The 13,620-nt window shown below is 36.4% G+C and overlaps 1 protein-coding gene across 1 annotated transcript; it reads right to left on the bottom strand.

Annotated features, from left to right (window-relative positions):
* Positions 1 to 217: 217 nt before the first annotated feature.
* On the bottom strand, positions 218 to 13,416 carry LOC146931473 (PHD-finger and DNA binding domain-containing protein). Its single transcript, XM_085702960.1, is given in 11 exon segments — positions 218 to 335; positions 338 to 469; positions 695 to 1,366; positions 6,031 to 6,059; positions 7,058 to 7,515; positions 7,895 to 8,019; positions 8,117 to 8,405; positions 9,181 to 10,219; positions 10,712 to 11,323; positions 11,399 to 13,185; positions 13,294 to 13,416. Coding segments are annotated over 10 exon segments (5,130 nt in total). The 5' UTR covers positions 13,138 to 13,185; positions 13,294 to 13,416; the 3' UTR covers positions 218 to 300.
* Between the last annotated feature and the right edge of the window lie 204 nt (positions 13,417 to 13,620).

The raw sequence follows: 13,620 nt of genomic DNA, 5'->3' as shown, positions 1-13,620 counted from the left end.
AGACCCATAAAATAAAAAGAACATATTGGATAAGATCCTAATTTCAATATCCCAAGTAGGTATAGTTAGATTGGTGTGCTAAGAGACAATGAAGTAGTTTTAAGCAGGAAGTCCAAGATTCAAATCTTGAAAACTAACAAATAACCACAAACTTCCTAACCCTTTGCCTATCAAAAAAACAATTTTAACTACCATCTATTATTGTGCATTTGGTGAGTTTGACTATGTTAATAACTATATGAGATATCAAATCATAATAGCAAATGACAACACATACCTCCCTCAATGGTCACGATTAGATCATTCCTCCACACATTCAATTACAGCATTGGGTCAGTAGGAGACGGAGCATTATTCTTTACATGGGGACAGATCGGAGCAATCCTACCACGACAAGCATGGCACCTAAACCCAATAAGTTGTCTGGCATTCTCTACAGTGAGACCAAAAGCATCCCCATGAAACCAATCTGCATAATAGCATGGTATGTTCAAAAAATCTAGTACTTGTTCAAAAGGCTTAGTTATCATAACAACCAAAAGAAACAGAACATCTAATGCTTACAGAACATATTTCAAGTGGTATACTGACATTTAAAATATCATTACTTGTAACATAAAATAGATTTTCCTTCCCCGCCCACTCCCTATAACAAAAGGAAGAAACACCAATATGAGGTAAGAAAAGTAGTTACCTTCACAGATTTCACAAGCAATATAATTTGAAGTAGATGCATCTCCACAGCGAAGGCGGCATTCAGGATATTCAAACAAACTAGTAGGAACATCGGAGATAATATGCTTTTTCTCTTTAAAAAGCATCACACGTTCATCATTTGGCTTTTGAGAAAAGCGAAGACCTTTAAGCCAGTAACAGTTAAAAAGTTTTGTTCTTGTCTTACGTGCCGGAGTTACTGCAAACATTTTATGTTGACCAGTAGTTACCTTGAACCTTTGAGAAGTCACCTTCTTGGATTTACTTTGCTTTCCTTTTTTACGCCCTACATTCTTTTTACTTTGTGTTCCTTTTTTACGCCCTCCAATCTTTTGCTTGTGCAGATATAAGGATTTGGCCTTCCTAGTAGAACGACGAAGAGGTACAATTGGTGGGATGTTCTTATTGTTTCGAGATATTGCCTGCGGCGCCTTACTTGATGCCTTTTTGTTGCCTTTAAGATTCACTGATTTACCAACCAAAGGGGAACCTTTACCATTCTGTGACTGAATCTTCTGCCGTTTTGAGTCAACATTCCTTCTATTAGTATTAGTCTTCACATGCAACCCGTCCTGGCATTTGTGACATGAATATGTGCATTCAGCAGCTCTTGTGCCACCAGATTTCCTGGCATGCCTCTTGTGGAAATGTCCTACAAATCATAAATGATAGTCAGATATTGAAGTTCAAATACTGTTCATGAAAAATAGCCAACTTTCAGAAATGAAGTGGCATAAAATAAATACCAAATTAATCAAAACTTATCAACACATACACAGACTACTTCTCTAGTTAAAGAAGTTAAGAAAGAACTTATCGACACACTCAGATCACTGCACAATGAAAAATAATGGATTTGTATCTAATTTGCGAAGATCCTTAAGAATACACACAAAACTGAACATTAAACACCGAAGAAATAGATAGTGAAATTATTATTTGTTTCGCATCTTATAAAGGCCACCTTGGTCATATCATTAATTGATGTGGTATCTCAACAATATTACAACAATAACAGTAACAACAACAAATCTATTACACATTAGAATTTGGTTTCATTTTTTACGTAAATGGATTACTTTTTAACAAAACTATTTTAGATAAATAATACAAGGCCCAATATTAGTTCATTGAGCTCAAGCTACTCGTGAGCTGAAACAAACGACTAAGCCAAACTTGGGCGGCCAACCAATGAACATGGTTTCAAATTGAATAGAGCATGACCCCAACTTAGATCACTCATCTTGACTCATTTCCAACCTTGATTTTGGTTGAATAAAACCTACAAATTGGAATAATTTTTTAAAAGTACTTGGAAGTTGGAAACAGTAACTTGGTATGTGGGAAGGGAGGAAGTAGTTGAACCAATCTTAGTGAAATTTACTTTGTTTTTACTTTTGAAGATTATCCAAGACCAAGAGAAGTGTTTGCTGTATATTATTATTACAATTATGGGTTGAGCCTAACTCACCCCCTACAAAACCGGCTTGTAAACTGTGGATTGCCCCTCACGCCCAGACTGGACATCTAGAGTGTGACCCAAGTGGCCTGATAGCAGGTGGCCCAATGGAACTTGGATAGGCTTTAATACCATATTCGAATTTTGGGTTGAGCCTAACTCAACCCCTACAAAACCGGCTTGCAAGACAGGATTGCCCCCACTTATCTAATGTGGGACTATTAACAATTATTATAAGACAACTTTAATTAGTAATCTTGAAATTACTAGGTAAGATAACTTCACTCACTATTCACTAATTTTGAATGTTACAAAACATGTTACATGGGTGCTAAATTCATTTCTATATTAATCAAGTATCCATTTTTTTTAAGTATATTAAATTCCTTAATTAGATGGATGCTCCATTTAACACTTCTATCATCAAAATCTCTCTTTTCCACCTAATATTAAGCCCAAGAACATGAAGTGCGTTGTGCACTGCACCATGTGACACATTCAGTCATTTGTGGGTGTTATTCAATAAAATCGGGGAAAAAAAGCACTTGGCCATTGCATAAGGAAGAATGCACCAATTGAGAAAATAAGCCATGATGGCACAAATAATCTCATTCAAGAGATGCCTTGCATGGAACATGTCTCAAGTGATCTATGGACATGCATCTCGTGACTCAATCGCTAAAATGAATGCCAATAAGACTTGCGGCCTACCACATACAAAAACATCATTTGGAAGGATGAGTAGTCACACAAAACAAGATTAGAAATTAAAGCATAAAAAGACAACCAGGACAACAAATGTTGTGAAAAAAGGTTTAGTGTAATTTTAGATGGGTTGAGAATGTGTGGAAGAAACCCATAGAGAAGAAACCCATAGAAGCATTAACAAGTGGGTAGATCAAAGGAAGCATAGAGCAATAGCTAATAGAGGTAAAGTGAAACCAAGGAAAACTAACAATGAAGAATGGTTTAAAATCAAGTGGTTTGCCTTTGGACCAAATTATGATTTACAATAGACCATGATGACATTATTAATTCATATAGCAGACAGCATCTATCGAGAAAATGTTCTAGCTGTTGTATAAATTACTTTCAATATTTGTTAAAAAAAATACTTTCAATATTTACATTAAACTATACAGCCAATGTTGGGTCTTCATGTCACAAACTTTGAGGAGAGTTGTTAATTCACATGATATCAAAACTTCTACAACCAATTAGTTGAAATTGAAAGTTCCATCCTCATCACCCCTTTTCATAGATGCATTGAATTTGTAACAAAAAGTAGAGTAGGTTTGTGCATTTTACATGCTTCAAGCTCAAAAAGGTTCATGCATGAAATGACATATTAGGGAAATAAAACCAACCTTGTGCCTTCACTTAAAAAAATCAGGCTCTTGTTATAGTTGTCCCTTGACATTTAAAAAGAATTATGAATTCAAAAAATTCAACAATAAATGACGGAAATCGAAATAATTGATGGATAATATCTGTTCGGCAAAATAACACCATTTTAAGATTGTATCAAGGTTTAAATTATTACCATTTTATTTCAGCTTAAAAAAGTGTCGCGTGTTTAATTTGAGTTGGGATCCTCTTCATTTTTCCTCTCCATTACTGTAGTTTTGAAGAGATTTGAAGTGAACTCTGAAGACTTGGTCTAGTGGTAAAACAACAGGCCTTGAAACCGAAAGTCACGGGTTCGAGCCATGCAGTTTTGACGTGTGTATTAAATAATTGGACCCACCAAATGTCACATTATTGCATTTATACTTCCAAGACTTTGGTAATGGAAAAAATGGAGAGGGTGTAAAATGGTTAGGATCTTGACTCGTTTAACCACAAAATGCAATTTATTATAAACTTGAACTCTGTCTGAGTAAACTATCTATTGTTTCTTTATCTCAATCTTACTGTCCATATCAAGGTTGTCCAGATCTAGAATTAAATTGTAAAATCTTACGATTTTGGGATCCTACTCGCCTCTCCGATCTGAATCACGTACAAGATCCCAGTTTTGTGCAAGATCAATGCGAGATCATAGCAAAATCATTTCTGGATTGTGAAATCGCACGATTGTGTGCGATTCTTAATGTTTCTGGGCTCGGATTTATTTGGGTCATGCGCGACCCGGTTGGGTAACAACGAACAAACCCTATTTTTTTAATACTCCATCATTTGAATTGGTCTCCCTCTCACAACCATCTCTGCCTCTCTCTCTGATTCTCAGAGCCGTGCGGCCTTCTCTGCCTCTCTGAGTCGTGCGACTGCAACCTTCATCCTCTCTCATGAGTCAAGACCATCTCTGCCTCTCTCTCTCTCTCTCAATCTGTTAGTCGTGTGATCTCCTAAAGCAACGATGCAGCCTCTCACTCTCGCACACTCACGCAGTAAGCCTTTTGTTTTTCTGAAGTCAAACTTTCGCAGTAAGCCTCACATCTGACAGCACTTTTCTCTCAGGTTAATTGGTAATTTTTTATTAATTGGTAATTGCTCAGTTTTTGTGTTTTGGCTATTTTTTTTATTTGCATCAATATTGCATTTGTGATTTGTTGTAGACTTTAAGTATTTTCTTTTGTGGACTCAGTTGTTTTATATTGAAGCTTTGAGTAGTTTTGTTGTGACCTTGGTTGTTCTATTTTTAAGCTTAAGAATGTATTCACTATATGACATACACACTAGTGTCTTGGTGGGATCCTACAATCTTACGTTTTACGATCTTGCTATCCCCCTCCCAGTCATACGCAAGTACTTAGGTAGGATTTTTCGATCCTACTTGTGATTTTGCATGTTGCAATCTTGCTACCCCTTCCCGATCTTGGTCAAAACCTTGATCTTGACAACCTACGTTCATATCCTTGTTCCTCTCCTTTCTTCCTTTCCCTTTTAGTTGATCATGAATCAGTAATTATCCCTCTATTCCAGCCACAAATTCATAAAAATTACAATCTGTTGAGTTTTCAAATATGTTCCAATCAATGTACATGCTATAGTCTTATTGTGTTCCATGAACTAGCCCTAAAAAGCTTATGCTGATAGGTTAGTACATGAATGGTTTTATATTTAATACCCCCTCATGCAGTAACCAGTGAAGTGTAGGTCCACCCAAACTTGATCTTAAACTTGGCTTTCTCTTGAGATTCAAGAAGGATGGGAGCTTCAAGGACCGAAATACTGATTACCCCAAAAGCTTAAGCTTAAGCTATTTGATGAAATACATCAAAGGACCTATATCTAACACATGTCAATATGCAACTCATAAAAAAAAAAAAAAAAAGCTTTGCACACATATAAGCATCCTATAATCTGGAGTGTTTCTATAGAGACTAATTTGTGATCGATCTATAATCTAGTGGGATAATACTTGGTATTTATCGGTTTACTGCTTAGTTAGGCCATGTTTTGATAAACTTCAGACTTTCTTGCATCAAATGAACCCATGCATTTAACTTACTAATACAATGTTCAATTGTTGAACAGTGTTTTTGTATTGCTTTCTATTGAGTTTTCAATCATAAAAGATATTAAAACATCAACTCGTCTAGAAGGGTATGCTGCGATGTCAATGAAAATTCTGACTAAGCGCTGCTGCCTACTGATTAAACAATATAACATTGAAAAGGTTTCATAAACAGATTAGACAAATTGACAGGAAAACATAGTAGTGCTGCATCCATATGATAAGATATTTAAATGACAATTTCAGAATTGATGAGATACAATACAAGTTATAGGCGGAAAATGGAATAATAGAAAAAGAATAACAAATATCTACGAGACCGTAAAAACAATTCACCAGCTACAAATTGATATTGATGTGGAACAAGAAAAACACAGATATAAGACAAAAAACACACCTTTGCAATAAATGCAGCTCACAGCTTCCCTGTCAATTTAATAAGGAAAAAAAAAATTATGTATCAGTAGCAAATTAAGTAATTAATAAGGCAGAAATATCTCAGTGCATTAAACCTTCACCTGTGATAAGTAACAAGCAAAATTTAGAAAGATATATAAATCAGTAATTCAAATGATCTCTCATTGGTGTATTTAGTGGCCACAGACAACCAGGCATATACATTGATAAAATGAGAATTCATAAGTGGAAATAAAAGTATAACAAAGGATGACATTCAATTCTCCAATAACTGATTTATTAAATTATCGTGATTTCAACAATAACAAATTATTGATTCAGTACACAGGAGAAACAGATATTATCACAATCAATGAAGATTGAAGTAGCCACTCAGCCTAATACGAACAAAACGTTGATGTTGCTAGAATATAATATGCCACATATCTACATATTAAATGCTTGTGGGGTTTGCCCAAGTAGGGGTAAATCAAAAACTAAAAAAGCTGGTTTGCAATATTAAGTATCAAATCAACCCATGAAATCTTAACCGTTCTACTGCCTTGCACTATCAATCTCCAAACCATCCTAACAATAACAACCCCTACGCAGGTAATATTCATAACATTAATTAAAAACTGGCATTAGAGCAACAAGAACATACCATCTTCATCATACATATGCAGGTAATACTTGATAAAATGACAATATTAGATTAATCATTTAATGAGTATAATAATAATCCCAGGACATTTACTTTTCAAATATATATTTCTTACAGACCACTAATAACCAATTTGAAGGCTAAATTGTATGTTTGGTCTCTTACGTTTATATTAGGTTTAAAGTTGGGAATGATATTTGGTAAAAGAATACATGGTTACTAGAGAAAGGAATCTGATTGGTAACTAAGAAAACATGAGTTTAATCCTCTACCAGATTAAAACAAAAAATATCATGGACAGGGTAAAATACCAAAACAGGAAATCTTCAAAACACTTGTTCAGATAAGTAAATACTGCAAATACCTGATTGGGACATCTTTGTTGCAATGCCCACACTGATGACATTCAGATCTTTCCATTCTAGAAAACAAATATGAAAAACCCCTTTGTTGAGGAGCCCTCTTTACTCTACCGATCTCAAGGATTTTTCCATGTTTCTTATCATTGGACCTGCGGACAATTCTTTTTTCCTCAAAATTCTTTACAAGATGCAAAGGAACATAAGACTCATTCAGCCAATATGTTTTCCTCTCACTTGAGGGTTGCTCCAACAGCGAACCGTGTTTAACAATAACATCTGGAATACCCCTTCTCTTCCCAAAATCAAGAAGGTATTTCACAGATTGTCCTTCGGTGCACTTCCTGCGTACAATTGCTTTTTTGAATAGCCTGACTGATTTTTTAGATTCCTTGTCCAATACATGTAAAGGATGGCTATTCTCAATATCATGCCACCTTATGTTTGAATAGAGTTCTCTAACCTGAAAATGTGGCATAGTTTATCTAGGATTACAAGAGGTAGATATTTCATGAATGAGAAGACAATAAGTTCATCAGCACATACCAATTATAAAAACCAGAGAATAACATTGAACAGAAAGGTACTAAAACATGCATATTTTTCCCCACGAGAATTAATATCTTTACATTGTAATTGCCATAGAAATTCTGAATTTAACACAAACAATTGTAATAAAAAAGTTTTGAACTTTTCATGTTCAAAGTACAGAAACATGCTAAGTGCCTCCAATAATCATTATCAAACAACAACATTAATAGAATGTATAAGAGGGCATCAATAAACCACGAGCACTGGTAAAGTCAGATGCCAAGAGCACCCAGCGAGTAATATAATCATACCTGTAAAGCCAACTGCTCAACACTAGTTGACATCTCGACAGCAGCTCGCCAGGCAACACATCTGCTTCTCTTTGCAAAATCTGAATTTTCAGGATATAAAATACCTGGTATCTTTGTAAACCCAGCTGCAGAATTTAAAACTTCCAAATAAATTCAAAATAATAATTAAGATAAATAACACAACCACCATCAGTGATATACTAAAGAGAACAATTTGCAAACCTTGTCTAGCAGCTTTGGCAATGAAGGACCGAGGCAGGACCTTCCAATTAAACAACTTTCGGGAAAGCCTACCACCTCTTGACCAATACATTACCAAACCACCAGTAGTCTTTGAAGATGAACTGGATTCAATATCCGAATGTCTGGCCCTTTTCTTTCCAACACCATGCTTTGAGGATGTTCGTGATAAATTGACCACAATATGAGTAGCTGATCCCATAGTACCCACAGAATCCACATGCTTTAACCAATCGGCTGAAAGTGCACGATGTCTCAAATTGGATTCCAACTGCATAATTCATAATTATAACGTCAGACGTTGAAATAAGAGTAGGTCCAGTTTAATTGACATGATAGGATGGATAAGGATGGATATATTACAAGAGTTGGTGAGAGGGATATGATATGGACATGATAAGCTTTGATCTTATCTTATTAGTGTACCTTAAACCTTGGAACAGTTTCCAATGATAAGTTTCAATAATTTTGATGGATAAAGGAAACAGGAATTTTGTGGAATGTGCAGACAGATTGTGCTTATTTCTTCTCTATGGTGCTTTGCTCATATTTATCTATAGGGATATTATCTTGCTGGTATGCAAAGATATGGGCAATTCTGTTGCATTTTGAAACAATGACTTGTTTTTTAACTATTTCTTCTTTGTAGGAGTGTTTCTGATCCTCCCCCTCCACAAGGACATTATCTTTTGCATTTATATACTCATTTATAAAAATATTATGTAGGAAAAAGAAAAGCATGCCTTCAACTAACAAATAGTACAAGAAAAAGAAACCGAATAAAATTTTTGGCACAATCCAAGATCAAATCTCAACCACACGCTCATCACGTGCAACGTTAAAACTATATTTAAATAAAAATGATATTTTTGTTTCTTTTCCTTTTTACTGAATTTCCACAAACTCTAAATAGGAAAAAAGAATTTAGAAATGAGCTGACCAATTATGTCAAACGAGTTTTCATAACTTGTAAGCTGGGAACAAGATAACCATACTATTGGTTTCTTAATAAATGATTGACAGAGAGAGAAAGAGTATATCCTTACAAGAAGCAATAATCGTTTGACAGAGAGAAAATCATATGTCTTCAAAAGATCCTCATGCCAAAGATTTGTTTGATGCAGATTCAACCATGGACCCAATAAAAGACCCCGCAGTCGAACCTCGAGAGAGAAAATATGACATATTATCGCACTAAGATGTCCATTCTGGATCTTCCTGGGTTGAAGCTCAACTGAAGTACTTTTAGACACTTCATTAAGAGGTTTAACCACCGAAATGTACAAGCAATCTCTGCCATCATTTGCAACCTTGCAAGAAAAGCACCACCCACATTTTTCCTTTTGGGCAGCTGCGTTCAGATTTTGAATACTTGGCCAACAAAAGTTGGTGGACTTCTTCATGATGGACTTCGTTTGGTCTGAAATGATTTCTTCTTCAGTGATCACAATATTTTTATTGATCTTTTCAGGTGACTTACACATCAATTCCTGTGCAACTAATGAGGGTACCCTAGCAAGGCTGTAATAGTTTATGTAGTCGGTCCCATAAGATGCTTGTGATGTATCCTCATTGCCAGCGATACTGCTAACAGCTATGGATCTATTGGAATCATATAGCCTGTGCATCTGAATACTCTCGATGCCTGATCTCAATTGTGCGGTATCAGCTGATCCTTTTGAGGCAATACCAGGACTTTCTATTGTTGGGTCTAATTGGTTCACAGCTTTTGGAAAGTCTTGGCCATCTTGAATACAACAGTCAATGGTTGAATTTTTCTTCAATTTTTTGTGATCATCAACCAGATTCTTGCCCATACATGGTTCTGAAGAAGTAAAAGGTGCTAAAGATGTAGGCGTAGCATAATATTCCTCCGTCATTTGCATGTTCTTGCAGGAACTTTGATTAAAGACTGCCAAACTACTAGCCTCTGCATTTATGTCGGACGGAAGATCCCAATGCTTGCAGATAGTCATTAATAAATCTCCATATAAAGTACCCATAGACTTTAGAACTTCAATTACAACATGTATATCATTTCTATGGTAGTAATTGAACAAGGACCCCGCATCTGATGAGTTTGAACTGCAGAGGTTTAAGCAGAGAAATAAAATTAATACATATAAATATGTTACACAAAGAAGAGAACAGGTTAGGTGACACTTTCAGCATGTGACATGCTATACACTTTTCACATTGACAAGAGCACAATATCAACTTCAAAGTTCACATTCACGGTACAAAACTAAATTAGGGTAGAGTTTGTTTGTGATGGAAAAGAATGATCAAATAGATGCATGTGACAAAAAAATGCAGGAAATCAACATGTTATCTTCTAGATGCCTTGCATAAATCTTGTCCGACATATTGGGAATAACTATTGAACAAGCTACAGAGCAGTCCAACATTCCAACGGAAATTTATAGGTCACTTCCCATAGTTTTCTGTAACTTTGCAATAAACGTTTTGCAAGCCAAGAGCAGAAAACTAGAGCCAAAAAGAACTATAATGCAAGTTTATTCAGAAAAAAATATAAAAAAAAAAATAAAAAAATAAAAAAAAACATTACACACTTACACTAACAGGTAACCACAGCTATCAAAATAAAGACAGCCGTGAGGATCCGTCCCCAACAAGTCTGCTCCTCGAAGTGATCTTCGTGATTTCATCGAAGCCCGGTGTGTGCCAATAGCACACTCCGGGCAATACCAGTCACCTTCAGGAAGAGCGTCACTTGCAATCCCGACACACCTTGAGTGGAATGCAGCAGGGCAACCATCACAACATATTAAATTTCCATCCATCTTGCAAAGGCAACATTCATCACTGTTCAAGTCAGTTGTGTCATCCACAATCTCCTCGGTCAAGCAAGAGCCACCAGAAACATCCATTGCAGCTCTTTTTTTCTTACCAGTGTCAAAATAAAGATTCTGATCAAAACCCATACCAGTCTCTATTACCAAAGATCTTCTGTTCATCTCTGCCCTTATGGTGTCTGTTTCAATCATATCATCACAAAGGTACTGAAGAATCTCAAGCTTCAAATTGACAGGTAGTTTGTAGTAGTCAGTTCCGAACATTGAGTGGTTAGCATCAAAACTAATTTTAAATTCAGAACTGTGAATCAGAAGGTACTCAGCCATGAACATGGGCCATGTGACAAGGTCCAAGAAATCCCAGTTAAGATTCCTGCATTGAAGGAAAAGTATAAAAATGGAGAACATATTACAGGCATGATCAATGAAAATTTAAAATAACATATACCTCAGGCAAATGGATGCAGATTGGCAACCCTCACTGGAAAGGAATTCCAAATGCTTTCTCAGAGTGTGCAAAATAGAAACATGAATGTTGTCAAGTAATATACTAGGGATTTCAGACTTGAGTGCAGCCACAAAATCTTCCAACTCAAATGGACTTAAAAATAACAAGGTACTGAATGATCTTAAATAAGCATAGACAGAAAAAAATTCAAGAACAGGAATGTCATCTAAATGCAAATTTTGAGAAGAAGAGGGTAATTGCAGCTTCGGAATAGGAACATTGCACTGTTCGTATTTCTCACTTCCAGGCATTGAAGGTTTTTCTTCTGTTACACTGGTTTCCAACGATGACAGAGGGTCATCGGTCACCTGCGCCTGTTTTCTAGCTGACACCCGGCGAGAACTCCTCCTCAAAGCTGTGTCTGGGGTGGCTTTTGGATTATTTGACACTTTTCTTCTTTTTCGCTGACTACTTTCTTGTTTGCATGGACTTCCTGGATCATCTAGGCATTCATTAACTACTGCAAGACCAGTTTCCAAGGAAACATAATCACAATCCCTAACAGAAGGACCGTCTAGAACCATAGGAGAGTCAATAGCCGCCACATTTTCACCAGAAAGACCATCCAGAACCATAGGAGAGTCAATAGCCGCCACATTTTCTTTGCCATCATGACTTTCCTTTTCCTCAATCAAACATAATGAAGCATCTTCAGCTATATTCTCAACCGAAACACGAAATTCCTCCGATTTGACAGCATTAGAGACACAATCCAAATCATCACGAACACCATCAACTTCCATAGACCTATGCTCAACATCTAACCCAACTTCTCGCAGCTGACCCGTCTCGCCATTCACCTCAAAATGCCCATTTCCTTCAGCACAACCCTGAACCTCCTTAACTTCTTCACACACCCCCACATTTAAATCAAATTTACATTCCCGCCGCAACATTTCCCCTCCTAAATTCGCATCCAGATTCACACCCTCGTCACCATTCACATCCAAATTTAAATCAATACCTTCTCTTCTCTCCAAACCACCCTCATCATCAAAATTCAAATCAGACACATCATTCAAATTCAAATCCATATCCTCATTCAAATTAACCCTAGCATTCAAATCAATATCATCCTTAACACAAATCCCATTATCATTATTATCAGAAACACCCTCATTCTCATTCAAATTAACCCTAGAATTCAAATCAACACCATCTTTAACAAAAATCCCATTATCATTCAAATTAACACTACCATTCAAATCAACATCATCTTTAACGCAAATTCCATTAGCATTAATATCAGAAACACCCCCGTTCAAATTTGAAATTTCTTCAAAACCAAACGGATTTCCACTACCTACTCTTCCATCACTCCCATTCCCATTTCCCACAACATCCCCATCATTCCCGCTACTAGAACCATCATCACTGTTCAAAATCCCGCTAATTTCACTACCCGCCAACAAATTATCACTACCACTACCTGAACATGATGTCGTCTCGGCATTGCGGCGTCGTTTTTTAGGTTCCCGGCCAACCCTAGCTTTGACTTTCACCACCTCCGGTTGAATTTCCAGCATCGAAACCACCTCAGAAACTTCCATCTCCTCGCAATGACCATCCTCGAAAACGATCTCCAACAAACCCGACGAAGAATTGTGAGATTTGACAGTTCCGGTGAGAATCCCACCATCGTCCACCGATTTCTGAACAGTTTTTCCGACGAACTCCATCTCCGGCGGAAGAACGACACTGTGATCGGAACAGCGACGGTGTGATCCCTGTGAAAATGAATTGAGAGGGAAAATTAATTTCAAAATTGAAGAAAAAAATGAGAAAAATCGAAATTCGAAGGTAAGAATAACAGAGAAATGAGAATAGAGAAAAACCCTGAAAACTGAAAACTGAGAAATGAAAATGAAAATGAAAGGAATGAGAAAATATAGAGAGAGAAAATGGGTGCGGAAGTTGGGCACGAAATCCAAAGGCTACTCTCTCTCTCTATAAAGTATAAATGGGTCAAACAACTAGTAGTGTGTACTAAGAAGCTTTGGTGGATTTTTTTTTTCTTTTTTTACACAAAGGAACGATGGCAGTATAGAGTCGTCGTTTTACGAATCAAACACATTTTTAGTCGGCGATGAGATTGATAAAATCATGATGATATAGTGTTAGCATTGTTGTTTACTCAGACTCACTTGCCACGTACAATGTAT

Source organism: Medicago sativa, chromosome 4 (assembly GCF_051527215.1).
Source record: "Medicago sativa cultivar Bolivia chromosome 4, Bolivia_mono, whole genome shotgun sequence".
Taxonomy (NCBI): Eukaryota; Viridiplantae; Streptophyta; class Magnoliopsida; order Fabales; family Fabaceae; genus Medicago; species Medicago sativa.
This window is presented reverse-complemented; position numbering and strand designations above follow the sequence as displayed.